Raw genomic sequence first — 16759 nt, forward strand, 5'->3', positions numbered from 1 at the left:
CTGTGAAAGCAGAAATGAATGGCAGCTCATGACAATAGGGTCCTCTACATTTCTGTGTGTTTATTCCTGGTCTTGCAAGGTGGGACACTGTAAAATAACCGTTCCAAGTATCAACCCGTAAGCGACCGATCAGAACCAGCAGATTCTGTAGCACGCAAAGATTCAGACTCAAAAGTTGCTCAGACTCCCTTACACATTTTAACAGATAGAATGTTATGTTTTCACCCTCTTTATGCCCAAATTCCAAAGGGAAGCATTTACATCTGCGATTAAACAAACATGGCATTTATAATAAAAAAATATATTAAAACAATCTTTGAGGACATTGTTTAGTATCTTCTACTCTTCATGTAAACTGCTTCATGAAGGAAGCTAAACAGTATCTAGTATTCAGATATTCTCAAAGCTAAATAGTATCCATACATTTAAAACAAAATTTTGCTTCTATAAACAGCTTTATTATATTAACTGTAGCAAAACATCCTGTTATCTGAACAAATACTATTCAAGAACTGAAAAAAATTAGGTTTAAATCTTACAAACCAGTTGCCATTCACTTAAACCTGTTCAAAGTTCTGTGTTGTCATAGATCATGTATTTTTATGATTAGTGAGATTATGATTACTTGCCACATTAAAATACAGATCAAATCAACATTTAATTTACACATGAGGCTTAGTTCTGTTTGTCCACACATTTTGTCAGCTAGACTGAATTTTTTTAATGCTAACAGAAACCAATACAAACAAAACTTGAAACTGTACAATTTGATTTTGCTTTTTTGCTGAGGAGGCCAGGCTGGTGACTTTAGTACATTTGCATAGTTTCACTGACACCTGTACTGATTCAAGTAGTACTGACAGTACTGATTCATGGCCAATGTGTACAAGATTAAAGAAGCTACTAAAATGGGAGGGGAATTCAGCTGAAACAACTAAAATCTCAAGGAAGGTGAAATTCTCCTCTGAAGATACAAGTATCTATCAAGTATACTGAGAAAACTATTTAAAAGGCTACCTGCTTCCCCATGAGTGAAGAATAACTATGTGCTTAGGAAGACTTGAAAATACGGGGATAGGTTATTGCTCAGGAAGACTGTCTAGTTGCTCAAAGACTTCTCAAGCCCAATGTATCTAGTCAAACCAAGGATTTTCATGCCAGAGATGATTCCAAACCACCAGATTAGTAGTGGGAAGGAGGAAACCTTAACTAAGTATTGTTTTGAAATTAGGAGTTCAGGCCTCATGCATTCTGCATAGTATCACCTCTTTACACCGCTTCATCTTTATTTTCTAAATCCTCATCACACAGGTTTCCCATCCGACGCCAACTTAGCCTTAGCTCTTTCTCAGTCACAGAAGATAGCAGTACAGTCTGTTGATGAGGACAACTGCTCCTGGACAACCCAGGGAGAAGGAAGCTGAACTCTATCTAGCAAGGCTGATCCTGGAAGGAGGTACTAGCTAGAGCTCCCAGCTATGGATGAAGAGAGTCAAGCTCATTTCCTAAGAAGCACACGAAAAAAATTTTGGTTTGGCCAACTGCAAACACAGTATAAGCTGCAAAGCTGTACACCCTTATTTCCCTCCTGAATGGAAAAGTGATGCAATGCAGTTTCACTGACTTCATGCCAAGTCATTCCTTAACAACAAATGAAAAGCAGAACATAATTATACACACATTAGAACAAGTGTTAGGGGTTCCTTAAGAGTTACAAGGGTAAAAACCTAACAGTTGGATTTTTGTAATTTTCTGTTTCTTGAACGGTCAAAGTTCTGCAGCATTAAAACACAGAGAGCGCAAGCTGGCAAGAAAAGCAACTTCCCATTGACTTTATAATCTATGACAAACTGACACTTTTATGAGCAGAACTTTTAGAAATACATACCTATAAATCAATTAAATATTGAGAAGTAAACAGAACAGTTCAAAGGAGCACAAAACTACAATACAGGTTCCTTTTAAAAATGGCTTCTCACTTATTTTCCCTGTCTTCAATCCACTGTCCGTCCACCATGGGAAAAAAACTTAACTGAGTAATTTCCTAGAGAAATAATATTTATGTAGCCAAGGTTCTGCAGCTGGAGCAGGGAAATGCACAAAATAATCGGGTGGTCTCTTACAATACAGGACAAAGAATTACTATATTAATAATAGTAGACACAGTATATTTTTATTATATGATTTTCAAAATTAGCCATATGAACATAATAAAGGCAAAAAATTTCTCACTACCTACTAAAACCTACAACCTAAGATTCATTGATAAAGTAACAGGCCATTTCTCATATTCTGTCTGCTGTATTAGCTGAAAAACTAAGAAGAACACTACAGTTTAAAGTACTTGGCATATGGATCACAGCACTAAAACATTCCACATTGCACTTTTACTGCAGAAATTCATTTCCAGGTAAGAACACAGCATTGCTTTTATTTTACTTGCTAACGAGGATAATTGGCAGGCAACACTGCTGCTGCTCTAGATTTGTTCTTTATATGGATCTCTGAAGACCACATGTGCATGTGGTGGTGACAGAAATATTTTCCATATGAGCCACCACACATTTTAAGGTCCCTCAGTCTGGACAAGGTGAGTCCATCTATCATTTTCTGTGCTCAATAACTATCAACCAGGAAGTTAAAAACTTCAGTGACAACTAGAGGGCAATGATCAGCTTCCAGTTGCTCTGATCATCAATCCATTTAAATCCCCTGAGCCTCTGCTGAAAATTTTCCCTGCTTTAATTAGATCAAAGGCAGCACAAGAATTCATTAAAAGACATTTTCTTGAATCAAAACCATTACAACTTCTCTTTTTAAAACACCCTGAAAGCAAAATACAGTTTATATCTATAAATGAGCTACATACGAGCTACATGACGAGAGCGTCAACCACAGACTGTTGGACAAGGTGCTTTTTCCAGTCACTTCCACTTTCTTTTACCAGGGAAAGTAATTGCTCTGGACTTTATTAGGCTACTATAAACTTATGACAGGGCTAACAAAAGACAAAGCTCTAAAGCAGAATCACTGTTTTCAGAAGATTTACTTAAGGCAGGCATATTATGGAACAAAACTGTCCAATGATTCCTTTAAAATGCATAACTATACATCACATTTCTGTTAGAGTGAGGGAGAATGAGTATCAAATGTGTTTTCTGCTAGTAACTTCATTAGATGGAATATTTTGTATCTAATAGTACTATGCTTGATGAATTATTTCCTAAATGACAAAGAAGTAGGTGAAATTTTCTGCTTTGGTATGAAATAAGAACTTGATGAAAAACTTCTCTGATGAGAACAAAAACCTGGAAAACTGCTCTTCATAAATCAAGTAGCAACTTCTCAGAGCATAGCAAGGGCTGTTCTATTCCATTACTTAAAATTTCTTATATTAAGAATGCATAAAGTCCCTCTTTAAAGATCTGACATACAGTTTAAAAAAAATAAAGTTCTTTCTGCCCTGCCACATACTAAACATTACATATATTTGCACAAAAAGGTTGTTATTAAAATAATGGAACCTGGAACTTTTACATGCTCACATCCCCAAAATACATCCTTTGTAAAAACTTTTGTAATCATGCAAGTTTTTTGTAGAAAATCTGAACAGAACACTACCGTCTACTGCTGCAAAGAGTATCATATTTCTCTGCATGTTAGTAAAGAAAAATTCACAAATTAGTCATCTCTCACAGAAAGCATATTGTATATCAAATCAAAAGAAGCTAACTTTCAAAATACTCTCCCTTAGTACCTATAGGCTTTTGCAAAAAAAACCCCAACAACAAAACCAAAAAACCCTCCAAACAAACACCCCCCCCCAAACAAAACAACCCCCAAAACCTAAACCAAAACAAAACAATAGCTTTTTACACGTGAAGCAAACAATGCAATTCTAAAATCTCTGGCAACACAAAAATCATTCAAAATCCGTCTTAATAGCTAGGAAGAAAATACAACTCTGACAAGACGATTTTTGACAAGACATTATACTTTGCTTACCTCGCTCCCAGGTCTTGCTAACACTGCTGTTTGAAAGCAGAGCAACGTTAGTATCAGGTAGCTGACAAACATTATTACCCAAAGTTAGAGCTACCCTGGAGGAGAAAACCCTCTGCCAAGTACTAACAGCTAGCAGATGCACTTGTGTCTCAGTATCAGCCCCTAGTTCTTCTAGGTACCGACTCTTTCTCCCTCTCCCCCTTTCTATCGCACTCACTGTACGACCAGGAGCTTTGCTCTCAGCCACTGCTCTGAAGACAACTGGTAAGTTGATCTCTTCATGTAATGACTTCTCCCTGCTGGGGGAGGGGGCTCAGCCAGCAATGAGCTGGGGGGCTGTAGTTAGTATAAAGCAAAGAAGGGGAGGGACAGAAATGGTCACTGCCAAGTTATGCATCTGCTGTGATTCATGGAACAAGCTAAACGGTAACCTTTAATGCACGAGGAGGTTTGGCAATGCGTTATTGACTTAGGCAGGCATGATTGGAGAAACAGGCTAAAGCAGCTTGCAAAAGATGCCTGTTGATGGTTAGACGGCATGTGCTACTTAAAGGCACAGCACCTCCTTTTAATGAAGAAGTTTATAATAAATAAATCATAAATTAAAATCTAACCAGGAAGCAGCCTATGGTTTTACAGTCAGCCCTCCATCAGCACAATCCTGCAACCTGCATGGCCTGATCCTGCCAGGGACTTGGTCAGAATCTACTAGCTCCTACTCCTGGCCTACAGGGAACCCAAGTGTCCATTTGCCCTCAAGAATGTCACAACTGCTTCCTGAAATGGACACTCATCCTTTAGGATAATCCTGGAGCAGGATATGGATGTAATCTCTCTTTCTTTTTCAAATGATAGCTGAATAAAAGAAATTTTGATTTGTAACAGTTCAATCCATCAAATAACCTGCTTTGACTAAGCAAGCAGAAGTGCAAGCCTTTGAAAATAAAAATCTTTTTTTTAGAAGATGAGTAAGACCTATTTTCAAGTAAAGAATAAAGCAGTATTGAAAGCCTGATACAAAGCTGAATTATTACACCTTGCAAGCAGACCACTGAATATTTGTCCCAAGAGTTAGTAAAATTGGAAACAGAGCTATAGAAGTTGGAGGGCTTCCCTTTAGTTGAGTATGTCTGTAATCTCTACGCAATAGACATTTTCTTATGGTAAACTAAGCAACATAAAAATACAGAATATAAAACAAGTTTTGAACCCCAATGATCTATCACATGCAACAACAGGAGAGAACAACTGGTCTATAACACATACAGGACACTCCAGTCCTGTATTCCTTTTCCTTCCCTTTCTCATTTTACTTTTTAACTTCTTCTGACTTTACTGTTGCCTATTTAAGTATTTTATCATGGGAATGTGAGACGTTATGTCTTCCTTAAAGTTCCAACTCCTGAAGTCAAGAAATCACACTATATTCTCATCTTTCATGTAAATACATATTTCTTATCCTTATGGTTGCAGGGGAAATCTCAAAAATTTGACCCAAGAATAACCTGGTCTCGTATGTCAGACACTAAACCACATGAACTCAGAACACAGGTACTTTAAAATATCTCAGGATTTTAGGAGGCAGGAAGTGAAAATTTTGGTGAAATTGAGAAGCACACCATTGCCATGTATTGGATTTCTTTTTATAATTTGGTAAGCTTTGTATACACAGCTGAATATGTCAGACTCCTCACCCTGTTTTTAAACTAGCTTTACCAACCATTCTTTTCCTCTGCTATGAGAGGTGAAAGACACAAATTCAAACAAATCATAACAACAGAATACTTTCATGTATTAGAGAGCTTTCAGAATTGTAATTAAATACAGTCAAATTCCTACACTTGTATAGAAAATGGGCGTTCTCACTGCTGCTAAAAGTCCAAATTCTGCTGTATTTGAATTTGCATATCTGGTTCTCCAGCATAGTTAAATCTGACCTGTATTAACTAGACATCATTGTCACTGCACCTCTTCCTTCACAGGCCTTTCCTTTTACAGGCTACTACTATTGTCCATAGAGAGTACTATCTTTTCTCCTTCCTAGCTGGACTCACAATGCTGTGTCTCTTCCACTTCTACAGAAAAACCTGTCCTTTTTAGCCTCTCAAATCAGCAGACCACCTTTCGCAGGTCATTACGCAGCCTTGCAGTGCCATGGTTCTGGCAGCATTACTGCCACTATCTCCTAGCACTGTGTTCAGTGAGGGCATGCCAGGTAGGAAGCAACGCAATGTAGGCCAAGCAGGACTAGGGCTCTCAATGGCAGAAGAGTCCCCTTCAGCTGACTCCCCTCAAGGGAACAGTACAAGCTTAAGATTTAAAAAGCCAGAGTGAGAGTTTCAGTACAGAGCTCATGAGTGACTCTTCCGAATGATCTGAATGATCTTAGGGAGCCGGGCACAGAGTTTTAAGCATGGTGACTGACAGCCAAACCTGCAGTTTTTGAAAACTTGACACTATAACCTTAATGGCACTTTCTGACAAAAATCATCCAGAACTCTATACTACTATGTTGATCTCACATATACAACATCTCCCTTCAAGACCTGAATGAAAGAAGCATTTCTCCCCTTTTTAAGGCAAACTGAAGGTTTGCAGGTTATACCATTGTGCTGACAGCTAAATGTAGAGCTGCTGTTACAGGTACTTTGTACACAGGTTGCCCATGGCAAAGTCTCCGGACTAAAAATGTAAAGCCAAATAAACTTCAGGAAATTTTCCATCAAAAGCCTGTCAGGAAGCCAACCTGTCCTTCCATATTATTTTTTAAATATCTAGATGTACCACAAAAGAAAAAAAGGATAGTAAGCAAACTGCCAACTAAACCAGAGTTCAAAACACTTTCAACATGAGAGCTCCAACTATGACACTTAAAACTACAGTTGCAGTGCTTGAAAAAGTTTTAAAAGAATACACTATTTCAGATGTTGCAGTTTGTAACAAAAACTCCAGCAATGAAAGTTGCCTCATGCAGATTGACTACTGTTTCCATAAAATGAAGCTTTGCCTTTTTGTGTGGTTCTTCACAAAGTGAACTAATTTTTGTGAGTAAATATATAGCATAGGCACAAAATTGCGAATCCTCTCTTTTTTAATGGCAGGTAGAAAAGTAAAATTAAAAAAATTGGGAGTAACTGTGATTTTAGTCTTCTCTCTGCTGATCATTCCAGAAAGCAGTATATCCTCTGTAAATAATAAAAAAACCTTATCAAAGTCTAACTGAATATTATTAGGATGAGTTTCTGAGTACAGAAAACTGTACTACATTCCCATTTAATAAGTCATATAACTAATTCTTTCCATATGCATTTAATCTTTCCTCTACAAAAATATACAGGCAGAATTCCCTGAAGTCCAGAAGCTGGTATTCTGTTCTCCGTAATAAGACAAGATATCTGTCCATACCTGCTACTACGTTTTCAAGCTTTATCCAACTGAACTGGATGGAATTGTGCGTGTTCACAACCACAGCCTTTCTTTGCAGCACAAAGTAACTTGACACTTAACACTATGCCAAACTTGCACTGCTGCAACCAAGATCAGCACTCCTCTGCAAACCTCAACAATCACTACGCTAGTACAAAACTATTCGTGCAACAGAAAAAAATCAGTTTAACTGAAGAGCTACTTAAGATATGAAGTTCTGCAGTAGCAGATAGAGAAACCAAAATACCTTGCAATAGTAAGATGGAATAAATAAAATATCTCTAATTTCAACACAAAAGCATCCTTGCTTTTATTTAGAAACATACAAACATCGCAAAATAATACCGTTATTATTTTACGAAAATAATTTAAATAGAAAATCCAAAATTATATTTTTTTTAAATCAGAAAAAGACATCAGGATCTTTTGAGGAAAGTTCCTGTCTCTTATCCTCAGAAATTAAAACATACAAAATACACAATGGATCTTTGGATAGTACAGCTCTCATTAAAAAAGTACTGACTTTCATCTGTGAACAAATTAACTGTCAGTCTCAAGGAGTTTTTAAATATCTATCAGTTTATGAAGTTTGCTTACTAGCTACCTCCTGCGGCAATTGCACCTAAATCTCAAACATGGAGAAGTTGTTAAACTTATCAAAAGCAAGCAATTTCTCTTCCAGGTGTAATAGCCTTCCTGTAATTCAACGTGAAATCATGAACACCATGCTTAGGTAAAATCACTCACAGTTACTTTGTTCTACTAAAGATATATTTGCTTAGAAAGTTGACCAAAATCCTAATATAAAAGTAATAGTAAGAGAAAACATGAGTCAAAACAACATTTTAAAGACTTCCTTTCTACTTGCTACAGCTTTAACATTTGTAGAGCTTAACTCTCAAACTCTTAAAGCCAGATAACATGAAATATAACTACGTATTTCAGGCTGAATTACTTTAGAACAAGACAATGATGATTTCTGTGTATTTACAAGTATTAATATGTACAAGTGAAAAATCATTAGTCTAATTCACATTTTGTCACTACGGGTGCAATGTCAATGCCACTGAATTTGGGAGGAAACAGAGGGTTGACTGGAATGTCCGCTGGTACTCAGCTGAAGCGTAAATGGATGAACTATTTAAAGGAAGATGAAGGCTGAAACAAGTCTGCCACTACAGCACAACCCACAAGCCTTTTATCTGTTTCTTAAAACAAGTATTTAAAATATCATTCTGATAATTTGCTTTGGCCAGACACCATCTTCCTGGAATTATTAACAGGAAAAGCAAATTAAGTAGACACTGCATATTCTATTACCATTTAAGAAAAGGTGTTGGTTTTTTATTTCAATGTTCCATATAAAAATTTAACAGAGGAGAAAAAAGGCTGAATGTACTAGAAATTTAGTGCAAATTACAAGATGCTAATGAATAACAAAAGAAAAATCAAGTGGAAAATCTACTATATTTTGGTTTTATTTAATTGGTCATCTTCCCCAATTAGTGATCTAAAGATTACTTAAAACAAAAAAGGAACAAAAGTTTAACAGAGAAAGTCTTATATGCTTGAAAAAGTCATGTGTAAAGATGGCTGCCACATTTAAAGCTGTCAGATAGGCATTGCCAGTAATTATCTCATTTCATTTTTTCCAGGAAGCATTACCTTCTGAATTTATTATTCAGATATTTTAAGGTTAGAATAAATTACTGCTGCCCTTCAGCCTGAACTACAGAGAGACACTGGCCATAAAACTTCACTAAAGATTTCTTCTATGACTTTTCTTGATTTAAAAAAAAAAAGTTTGTGTTTAATTAAACACTTGAAATAAAGAACTCTCTTGCCACCAAGTCAGGGAATTTAGACTGCAGAAAGAATGTATTTTCCTTGAAGTCAAAACAATATACTGAGGAGGATGCATGCGGAAAAATGCCACTCCCTGCCCTGCCTTCTTGGATTCAGGAAATAATGCAGCTGAACGACAAAGGGATTTCTTTACCCCCATGGAGGCTTTTACATCCACTTCAGTGGTTTCTGCATTTCACTGGCCAGACAGGGTGAAGAAAGAGAGCAAGAGATTCTCTCCTATACCCTCCCTTATACAGTTAAAGCATTTCTCCTTGCTATTGCAGTCCTTTTGAAAGAGGCATGCTCATACGCACACTGAATCTCAATTTCATCAGCATCTCTATCTTTTCTTGACCAAGAACAGAAGAAGTAACAATAGGTACAAGAAGGACCAGTACGGAGTATTTGGACGGTTATACATGCCATTTAACAAAACAAAACCCATACAGCTTGGGAAGGAAGTCAAAAGCGTGAGCGATGTATTACAGCCTGAAGGTTAAGTACATGGAGCCCTACGAGAACAAACCCCAGACACTAAGCACCTTGGAGGAAACAAGTCCCAGAGCCTCACATGTATTTCACTGCATCTCAGCATTTTTTCTTGAAGTTTTAACTCAATTTAAGTATTTCAGATACTAATGCTTCTCCAAGTAACTCCCAACACCTTATTCGTACCCTTTTGCTCTAATTTTTTATTAAGAAAGCAGCTGAATTCACATAATTTCTTGTCCAAAGAAACCTTTAAGGTGATAGTTATGTCCATAAAAGAATTCCATCCAAACCTGAAATATCGACTGGCTACCAGAATACACCATTGCATGAGGCAGCATGTCTTCCACCGTTATCTTACATAATGAAGCTAGGGATAGTCTTTTCTATCTGTATGTCTAATCATGTTTTTGATCCCACTATACAGTTATGGAAAAGACAAAGAGATGCTGTGGAAGAAAGACCTTTAAAGAGGTTTTAATAAATTAGTTCATACAGTCACTTTGTGTCCTTCTAATGCTTTTATTAGTTAACCACTTTCCAACTTACCTTTTAACTTCTATTCCTGCTCATTTCCCTTTCTAAACTGAACGATCCCCATTTTTCCCCTTGTTTCTCATCTAAATTCACTCCAAGTTCTGCCTCTTGCTCTGTTCCTCATCTTTTTCTTTCTTTGTTGTGAGGAAAGTACACTGTTAAAAAAGTATTATTGCGTCCTGTGGAAATGGCATTGCAACACAAGTTTCAAATAGGCATTTGTATATAATTAGGTCAGCCAAGTTTATGATACATCACTGGAAGTTTGTCAGCTACTTCAGTAATAACATGTTAGTCTTCATTATCATTTTCTTTTTCCCCTCTTACTACCATGATACTGGCAGTGCATGGTGTTTTTAAACTACGCTCAAACCCTGAAAAGGAAATCTGAGGATTTCCTTCCTCTTCTCCCTACTCAACTTTTTAAAGCTCAGACTTGTGATTACAAAGCAAGACTTTACTGAAAAGGTCCACCTTCAAAGAGCTGAGTATTACCCTCAAACTGATTTATCATCTTGAATCTTTCCTTCAGTACTAAATCTATTATCCCTTTCTCTTTTCTGGCATTACAGCGTACTAGAGGGAGGAAAAGACCCTTGGTTGTCACCTGTCCAGGGCTGGGCTAGAATGCATATTTTTCATGGCCATATTCCAATTTTCTGCATTTTGATGATAGAATTCTGGTTTATATCCCAAATTCTCAAAGCACCTCTTTGCCTCCCCAGACAGTAGTTGCATAGTGCAAGTAGAATAAGACAACATTTATGAGGCATTCCTTCCTCTGCCCAACGCTACATTTTGACTACAGAACAAGTGGCCACCATGCTTTGAACCAATTTTTATGAATACCATTCATTTTGTGACAAAAAATTTTCTCTCCGCATTTGTTAATCAATGCCTTCTGTTTTCCTAATAAGGCATTAAGGTTTTTAGCACCATATTCTGGCCCTCCTCACACTTTATTTTAATATTATTTTCTTACCTATTTTCATAACACACGATCCAACATAATTCATGCCATCTTCTACCTCTTCCTATACACAAAAAAGTGGTGAAACCAAAAGGAAGAGTTCTTTGATGGATCAAAACCTTAATCTCTTTCTTTGTATGCATAAAAAACAGACACACATTTCTTGAAAACTACCTCTTATCACACTACTTTCACATAAGGCATTTTGATCTGTGTTTCATGTTGAAGTGTAGCAAATGAGCAGCCACATAAAAATAGGAACTGAAGGAAAAAGCAGGCCTTACCCTTTAAAATATTTGAACTGGTTCCTTTGCACCTATCACAAAACTGGAATAAACTACTTGGTACCACTGCTATATTTGGATACTTTACCTAAAATAAGAAATGGGACTAGGCCTGTTTGACCTTTAAAAAAATAAATCCCCTCGAAAAACTTTAAATAATCTTTAACTAAATCAAATTAATTATAAATTACACAAAAAATGCATGTCTATTTCCAGGGAAAAGTAAGCCTCCTCCTAGAGAAAACATTCTAGATATAAATTTGAATCATGGTATTTCCAAGTCTTTCACTTCTTCATGAGAGATAAAGGCTGATACTTTTAACTCTACATGTAGAAAGTATTTTAAAGATATAATAAGGAAAAAGGTGAGGCCTCTGGATCATGTAAGTATACTTATTTTTTAATTACAAAAACAAATAAACAGAGGTCCTGGCAAAAAAGCACCAAACTGCATGATGTAATAGGCCATGACCAGAATTATAAGGAAGAGTCTTTTTTTCAGGTCCAAAACTACAACACATGAAAACTAGATTTCAGCGCTAACACACATTTTCCCAAGTGTCCAGCTGGCAAATGGCAAACTACATCAAACATGCTGTCATAAAACAATGGGAACAAGCTGTCTCCAAGAGAAAACTAATCAGTTAGGACTGCAAATGTAATCATAATTTACAATTTCGCTTGGAAATGTTCTTGAAATTCTTTCAGAGGAGGAAGCCCTTGTAGAACATGTTTTCATGCATATACTTTACCTGTCCTGTTATTTTCTACATTGGTAGAAATCTCAAAGCCATAACGATACTCTTTTAGACTGGGGAAAACAGATGTAGAAAGAACTTTGAAAATCATTGTGAGTCCTCCCCAAGAGTGGATCAACTATAGCATACTAGTCCAATATGCAGGTAAGAAATGTGTAAAAAACACTATGGTAAAACCTACATTTGCAAGAAATGAGCATCATCTGCCAACTAAAGATGAAAAAAAAGCTCTGCAAAAGCTGGCCAACTATTTTCATGCTTACTACTTAACTAAAGCAGTAAAACAGTATCAGTCAGCCTTCAAAAACTCTGTCAGGGAGCAACAACAGCTGGCTGCTCCCTAAAGGGACGGGGAGCCAGGCATCAAGCATGCCAACAAGGGCAGCAAGGCAGGCACCTTCACTGGCTAGGACTTTGTCCCACTGCCACAAGACGGAGCGGGGCAGATCCAGGAGTGGCACGCAGGGTCAAACAAGAGTCAAGATCACTGAAGAAGTCTGTGGTGGTGGGGCAGGTCCAAGGTCAAGCCAGGAAGTCAGTCCATGGATCAGGGTGCAAATCAGCAGGGTCCATGGCCAGGTGCACGCATGGCTGTGGCTGAGCTGGAGAGAGGCACATGTCCAAGGTAGCTCAAGCAGGGACTGAAGGCCCAGCGCTAAATTTAAACGGGGCTACTGGTCCCATGAGCAGAGGTGTCGGGGGATGGCCACCAGGGTGAGGCTGGTCAGGGCCATTAAGACTGATTAGCCTAATCAGGGCCCTGAAAGTCTGTGTCTATGACAAAATTCACATTTCTAATCACGTGTATGCAGGGCTAGCAATGGTAGATATCAACTAAGCAAAAGGAAGAAGGTAAGAGGCTGTATCAGGCAGCAGATAAACAGTCTTGAAATAGAGGTAACCTTGAGAAGGGAGCCAGTACTGTATACATTACACTATTTAGGGGACAGGACTAGATCAGCATTCCTCCTAACAAAAGAAAGTAAACATCAGACCAGCAGTCATACAGCTGGAGCACCAGAGCCAAGGACAATTCTGTAGCACAGGCACCTCTAGTTCTCTGATGTCACAGAAGTACTGAACCACAGCTTACTTCAGATCCAAAAGAAGAAGAAAGGAAGAAAATCTTGGAAGACTTGTAATCATGATCAAATTGTACTTTCTGTAGTTTATGGGAATACTAGGTTTCTCCTCTCTTCTTCTGACAGAAAAAATGAAAACAGCTGTTGTGTTGCCAAAGGAAATGTATATGCTTGGCTGAAGACTTGAGATTTAACTGCAATACTGATCAAAACACACTGGATTAAGCACTCATCCTCAGACCAAATACAGGAAGACAGAGGAGGAAGATTTCCAAAGTAATTTCATTACACAACCCAGATACCTGAAGTGAGCAGAAAGAACTAATCTCATAGTAATGTAACTTATGCTTTGGGCAGCAACCACACCCCAACTTTTCTCATCTAGTTAGAAAACTCCTGAGCCAAAGACCACCTCTTCCAATAAGACCATCTGGTCTGAGCATACTATAGCATACAACCTGCCCCTAATTGCATTGCAAATTAAAAGAATTAAAAGAATTAGCACTAGCCTGGGTCAAAATCTACCTCATTTTTCATCACTGGGGGTCCATGCCAGGTCAAGAACGCACAGCACCAACAGATCAGTTACACTGCTGGTGCAAATAAGGTACAAATTAGAAGCACAGCTGCAGTGCAAGAACAAGGCTTCTCTTTCTCTGCAGATGTATGCCATGGAAAAAAAAAAGAATGAACTCTTTTAATTAAAGAGAAACTGTGTGTCTTTACTGTCTTGATGAAAACAAAATTCTGATTGCTTACATAATAGATTTTTGGATAGTTTATCTTATAAATGTGCTTGTTTTTAAAGTAATCACATTAAACAGATGTTGCCCATTAGAACCAAATGAACTATCAGCGCACGTGGAGTCTTCCAGCTGTCTGGACTCTAGACAGTGGTCCCACATGCTTAAAAGTTTGGGAAGCACTGAGGTAGAGCAGATACCTGGACTTCGATTTTCTAGGTGTCTTGCAAACACGCATGTCATTTACAAAGAGAAAATGGCCATTTCTTGTGCATGGTTGATTTCTACAACACAGAAAATTGGAAACATACAGCTACACATTATGTTAAATCTTGAGCTAGATGTCTTGTATATGAATTCTGAAAATTCATATGCAGCTCAAACTAGATAACAAGGTTCTTATAATAATTATGCATTCCTGTGCCTCAAATATTTCATTTACTATACGATCAGCCACTCGCAAAACTGATAAATACTTGTATAAACAGCTGATAAGTCTCTGAGTACTCAGAGCATGTCCAGTATAATTTAACTTGAAATTTGTCCTCCTGAAACAGACAACTGAAACAAGTTCAGTACTGTCAAATTTTCTCATGGGACAAACAGCATGCCTAAATTCAGGAACAGTTTTCTACTATATAAGGAGGAAAGTTAAGCCCAAAATGACTGCATGAAATAGTTCAATACTCTGAAAACATTTTTTTAAAAGTTAGTTAGCATGCCATTTTATTTTTAAGCAGTTATGTACAATTTTAGCTACAGAGCTAAGCCTACAGTATACAGTGTAAAATCTCTACATAATGGCACAAAATCTGGAAATACTGTTTGCTGATAACAAGGTGTAAATAAATATAATATGAACACTAAGGAAAAAAAAAAGAACTTTGCAAAAGGCCACATAGAACAAAGGAAGTGAGGAAACATTCTCTATGTATATTTTGAAAGACGCAAACGGTGCTGATTACTTTATCCCCATACTCAGACTGTCTACGTGGGTTAAAGCTAGCAATAACACCAGTTCTAATCTTAAAGGCCCGCAGAGAGACATAAAACTTGACTGTTTGAGAAATCTGGTTGTAAAAGCACATCTGTGCAGCCAACACCATCACATGGCTGGAAAACAATCAGAATTCCAACAAAAAGCAAGTGAACAAAACCACAGAAAATTCCTTCAGTGTAGAAGGAAGATTTCCTTCTGAAGATTTCCTGCACAGTTCCGAGTCTTTTCAATACTTCATATCTGTATGGATCGTGTCTTAAATAATTTTCAGCCAATGTTTCAGGGAAGACTTCCTCACAATGAACTATTCCCCAATGAATATATCACTTAATTTTTACATACAGCTCCACATGCTAGCTCGTGTTCAATGAAACAAGTAATGGAACTCACCAGTTAGTTATTTTCCTAATGTAACAGCATTATAACCCTGCCATTCCATTGGTAGCATATTTAGTTTAGATTTGACTCGCCTTTTTCACATATATTTTGCAAACCACTTATTGCTGCTCTTTTAAATACGCTGTCAAGGGATTAGTGCAAGCATCCAGAACAGTTACAAAATTAAATTTTTTTTAAAAAATGGGGGGTGGGGGGGCGGGGGGGTGGAGAGTATATCTCCCATCTTTAATTTTTTGTTTGTTTAGAGTTTGGGGAGGGGTTTGTTTAGCTTGCTCATTTCACTGTGGATATTACTGTAAGAAAAGATGACTCTTGAAAGATAATGAATTTAAGTGATACTTCCCATAGAAAGGAAACTCTGGCAGAAAATAGTGTCACATAATAGCCAACATTATGATTACACTTGGGAAAGCTGGAGAGAGATTTCTCAAGGCATCAAAAGGACACAATTATCCTACTATACAGATCTCCAGGTTATCCCAACAGAACTATCACAACTTCCAGCAGTTAAAAGAGAACTTCCCAAGAGAATTTATGAACTTCATCAGAATACCGAGATTTCTAATGTGTCCTGGTCTCATGGATATGGTCCAAATTGTTAGTTACAGGAATTTGTCCAAGTGACTTTAACCCAAGATTAATTATCATTTATTCAGAATCACCAATACACACTAGCCAAGTATGCATTACAATCATGCTCCAACAGGAAAGAAAATGCCATCTTCATTCATAATTCGTAAGGATTAGGATTCTTCTAAAACTGCTTATCAATCCAATTACTGATGACCTTAAAGCACTACAGATATTTCAAACTTCTCCTCATCTGACAAAAGAGATTCCAGAAAAAACACATCTCAAAAAAAGAGACAATTATTATTTTGCTGCCTACAACTGAGAATATTTCTGGTACCCAGGGGCCTGCATCTTAACAAGTAAGCCTGTGGCGTAACACAGATTTGAATTTTCTTTCAAACATTCTCTTACATTCAAAGGTTAGTAGTCTAGCCATCAAGTCATCATTCATGCCAGCAGTCTGTCCATTAATTTAAAAAAGAATTACTAAAAGCTATATAGCAACCCAATGACATGAGCTGGTGGAGGATGGTAAGTATGACTAATACCACAGCTACTCTGCTGATGTATTTGGAAACCACTTGAAGATCAAACTGAGAGCTTGCCGTGATATTAGACAGCTGCATGGAGAATGCTGTTTATTAA

At 37.3% G+C, this 16759-nt stretch overlaps 1 protein-coding gene across 3 annotated transcripts in view; it reads right to left on the reverse strand.

The window, feature by feature from the left end:
* THSD4 (thrombospondin type 1 domain containing 4) overlaps positions 1-16759 on the reverse strand; it is a 334612-nt gene that overhangs the window by 140649 nt on the left and 177204 nt on the right. The window contains exon 1 of one of the 3 annotated variants that reach the window (XM_075045412.1): positions 4006-4244. The exons of the other annotated variants lie outside the window; for them this stretch is intronic. Within the exon in view, the coding sequence (XP_074901513.1) occupies positions 4006-4077 (72 nt within the window). The 5' untranslated portion in view covers positions 4078-4244. Of the gene's footprint in view, positions 1-4005; positions 4245-16759 lie in introns of those variants that run through there. 3 annotated transcript variants of the gene reach the window in all.

This window comes from Buteo buteo, chromosome 13 (genome assembly GCF_964188355.1).
Source record: "Buteo buteo chromosome 13, bButBut1.hap1.1, whole genome shotgun sequence".
NCBI classification, from domain to species: Eukaryota; Metazoa; Chordata; class Aves; order Accipitriformes; family Accipitridae; genus Buteo; species Buteo buteo.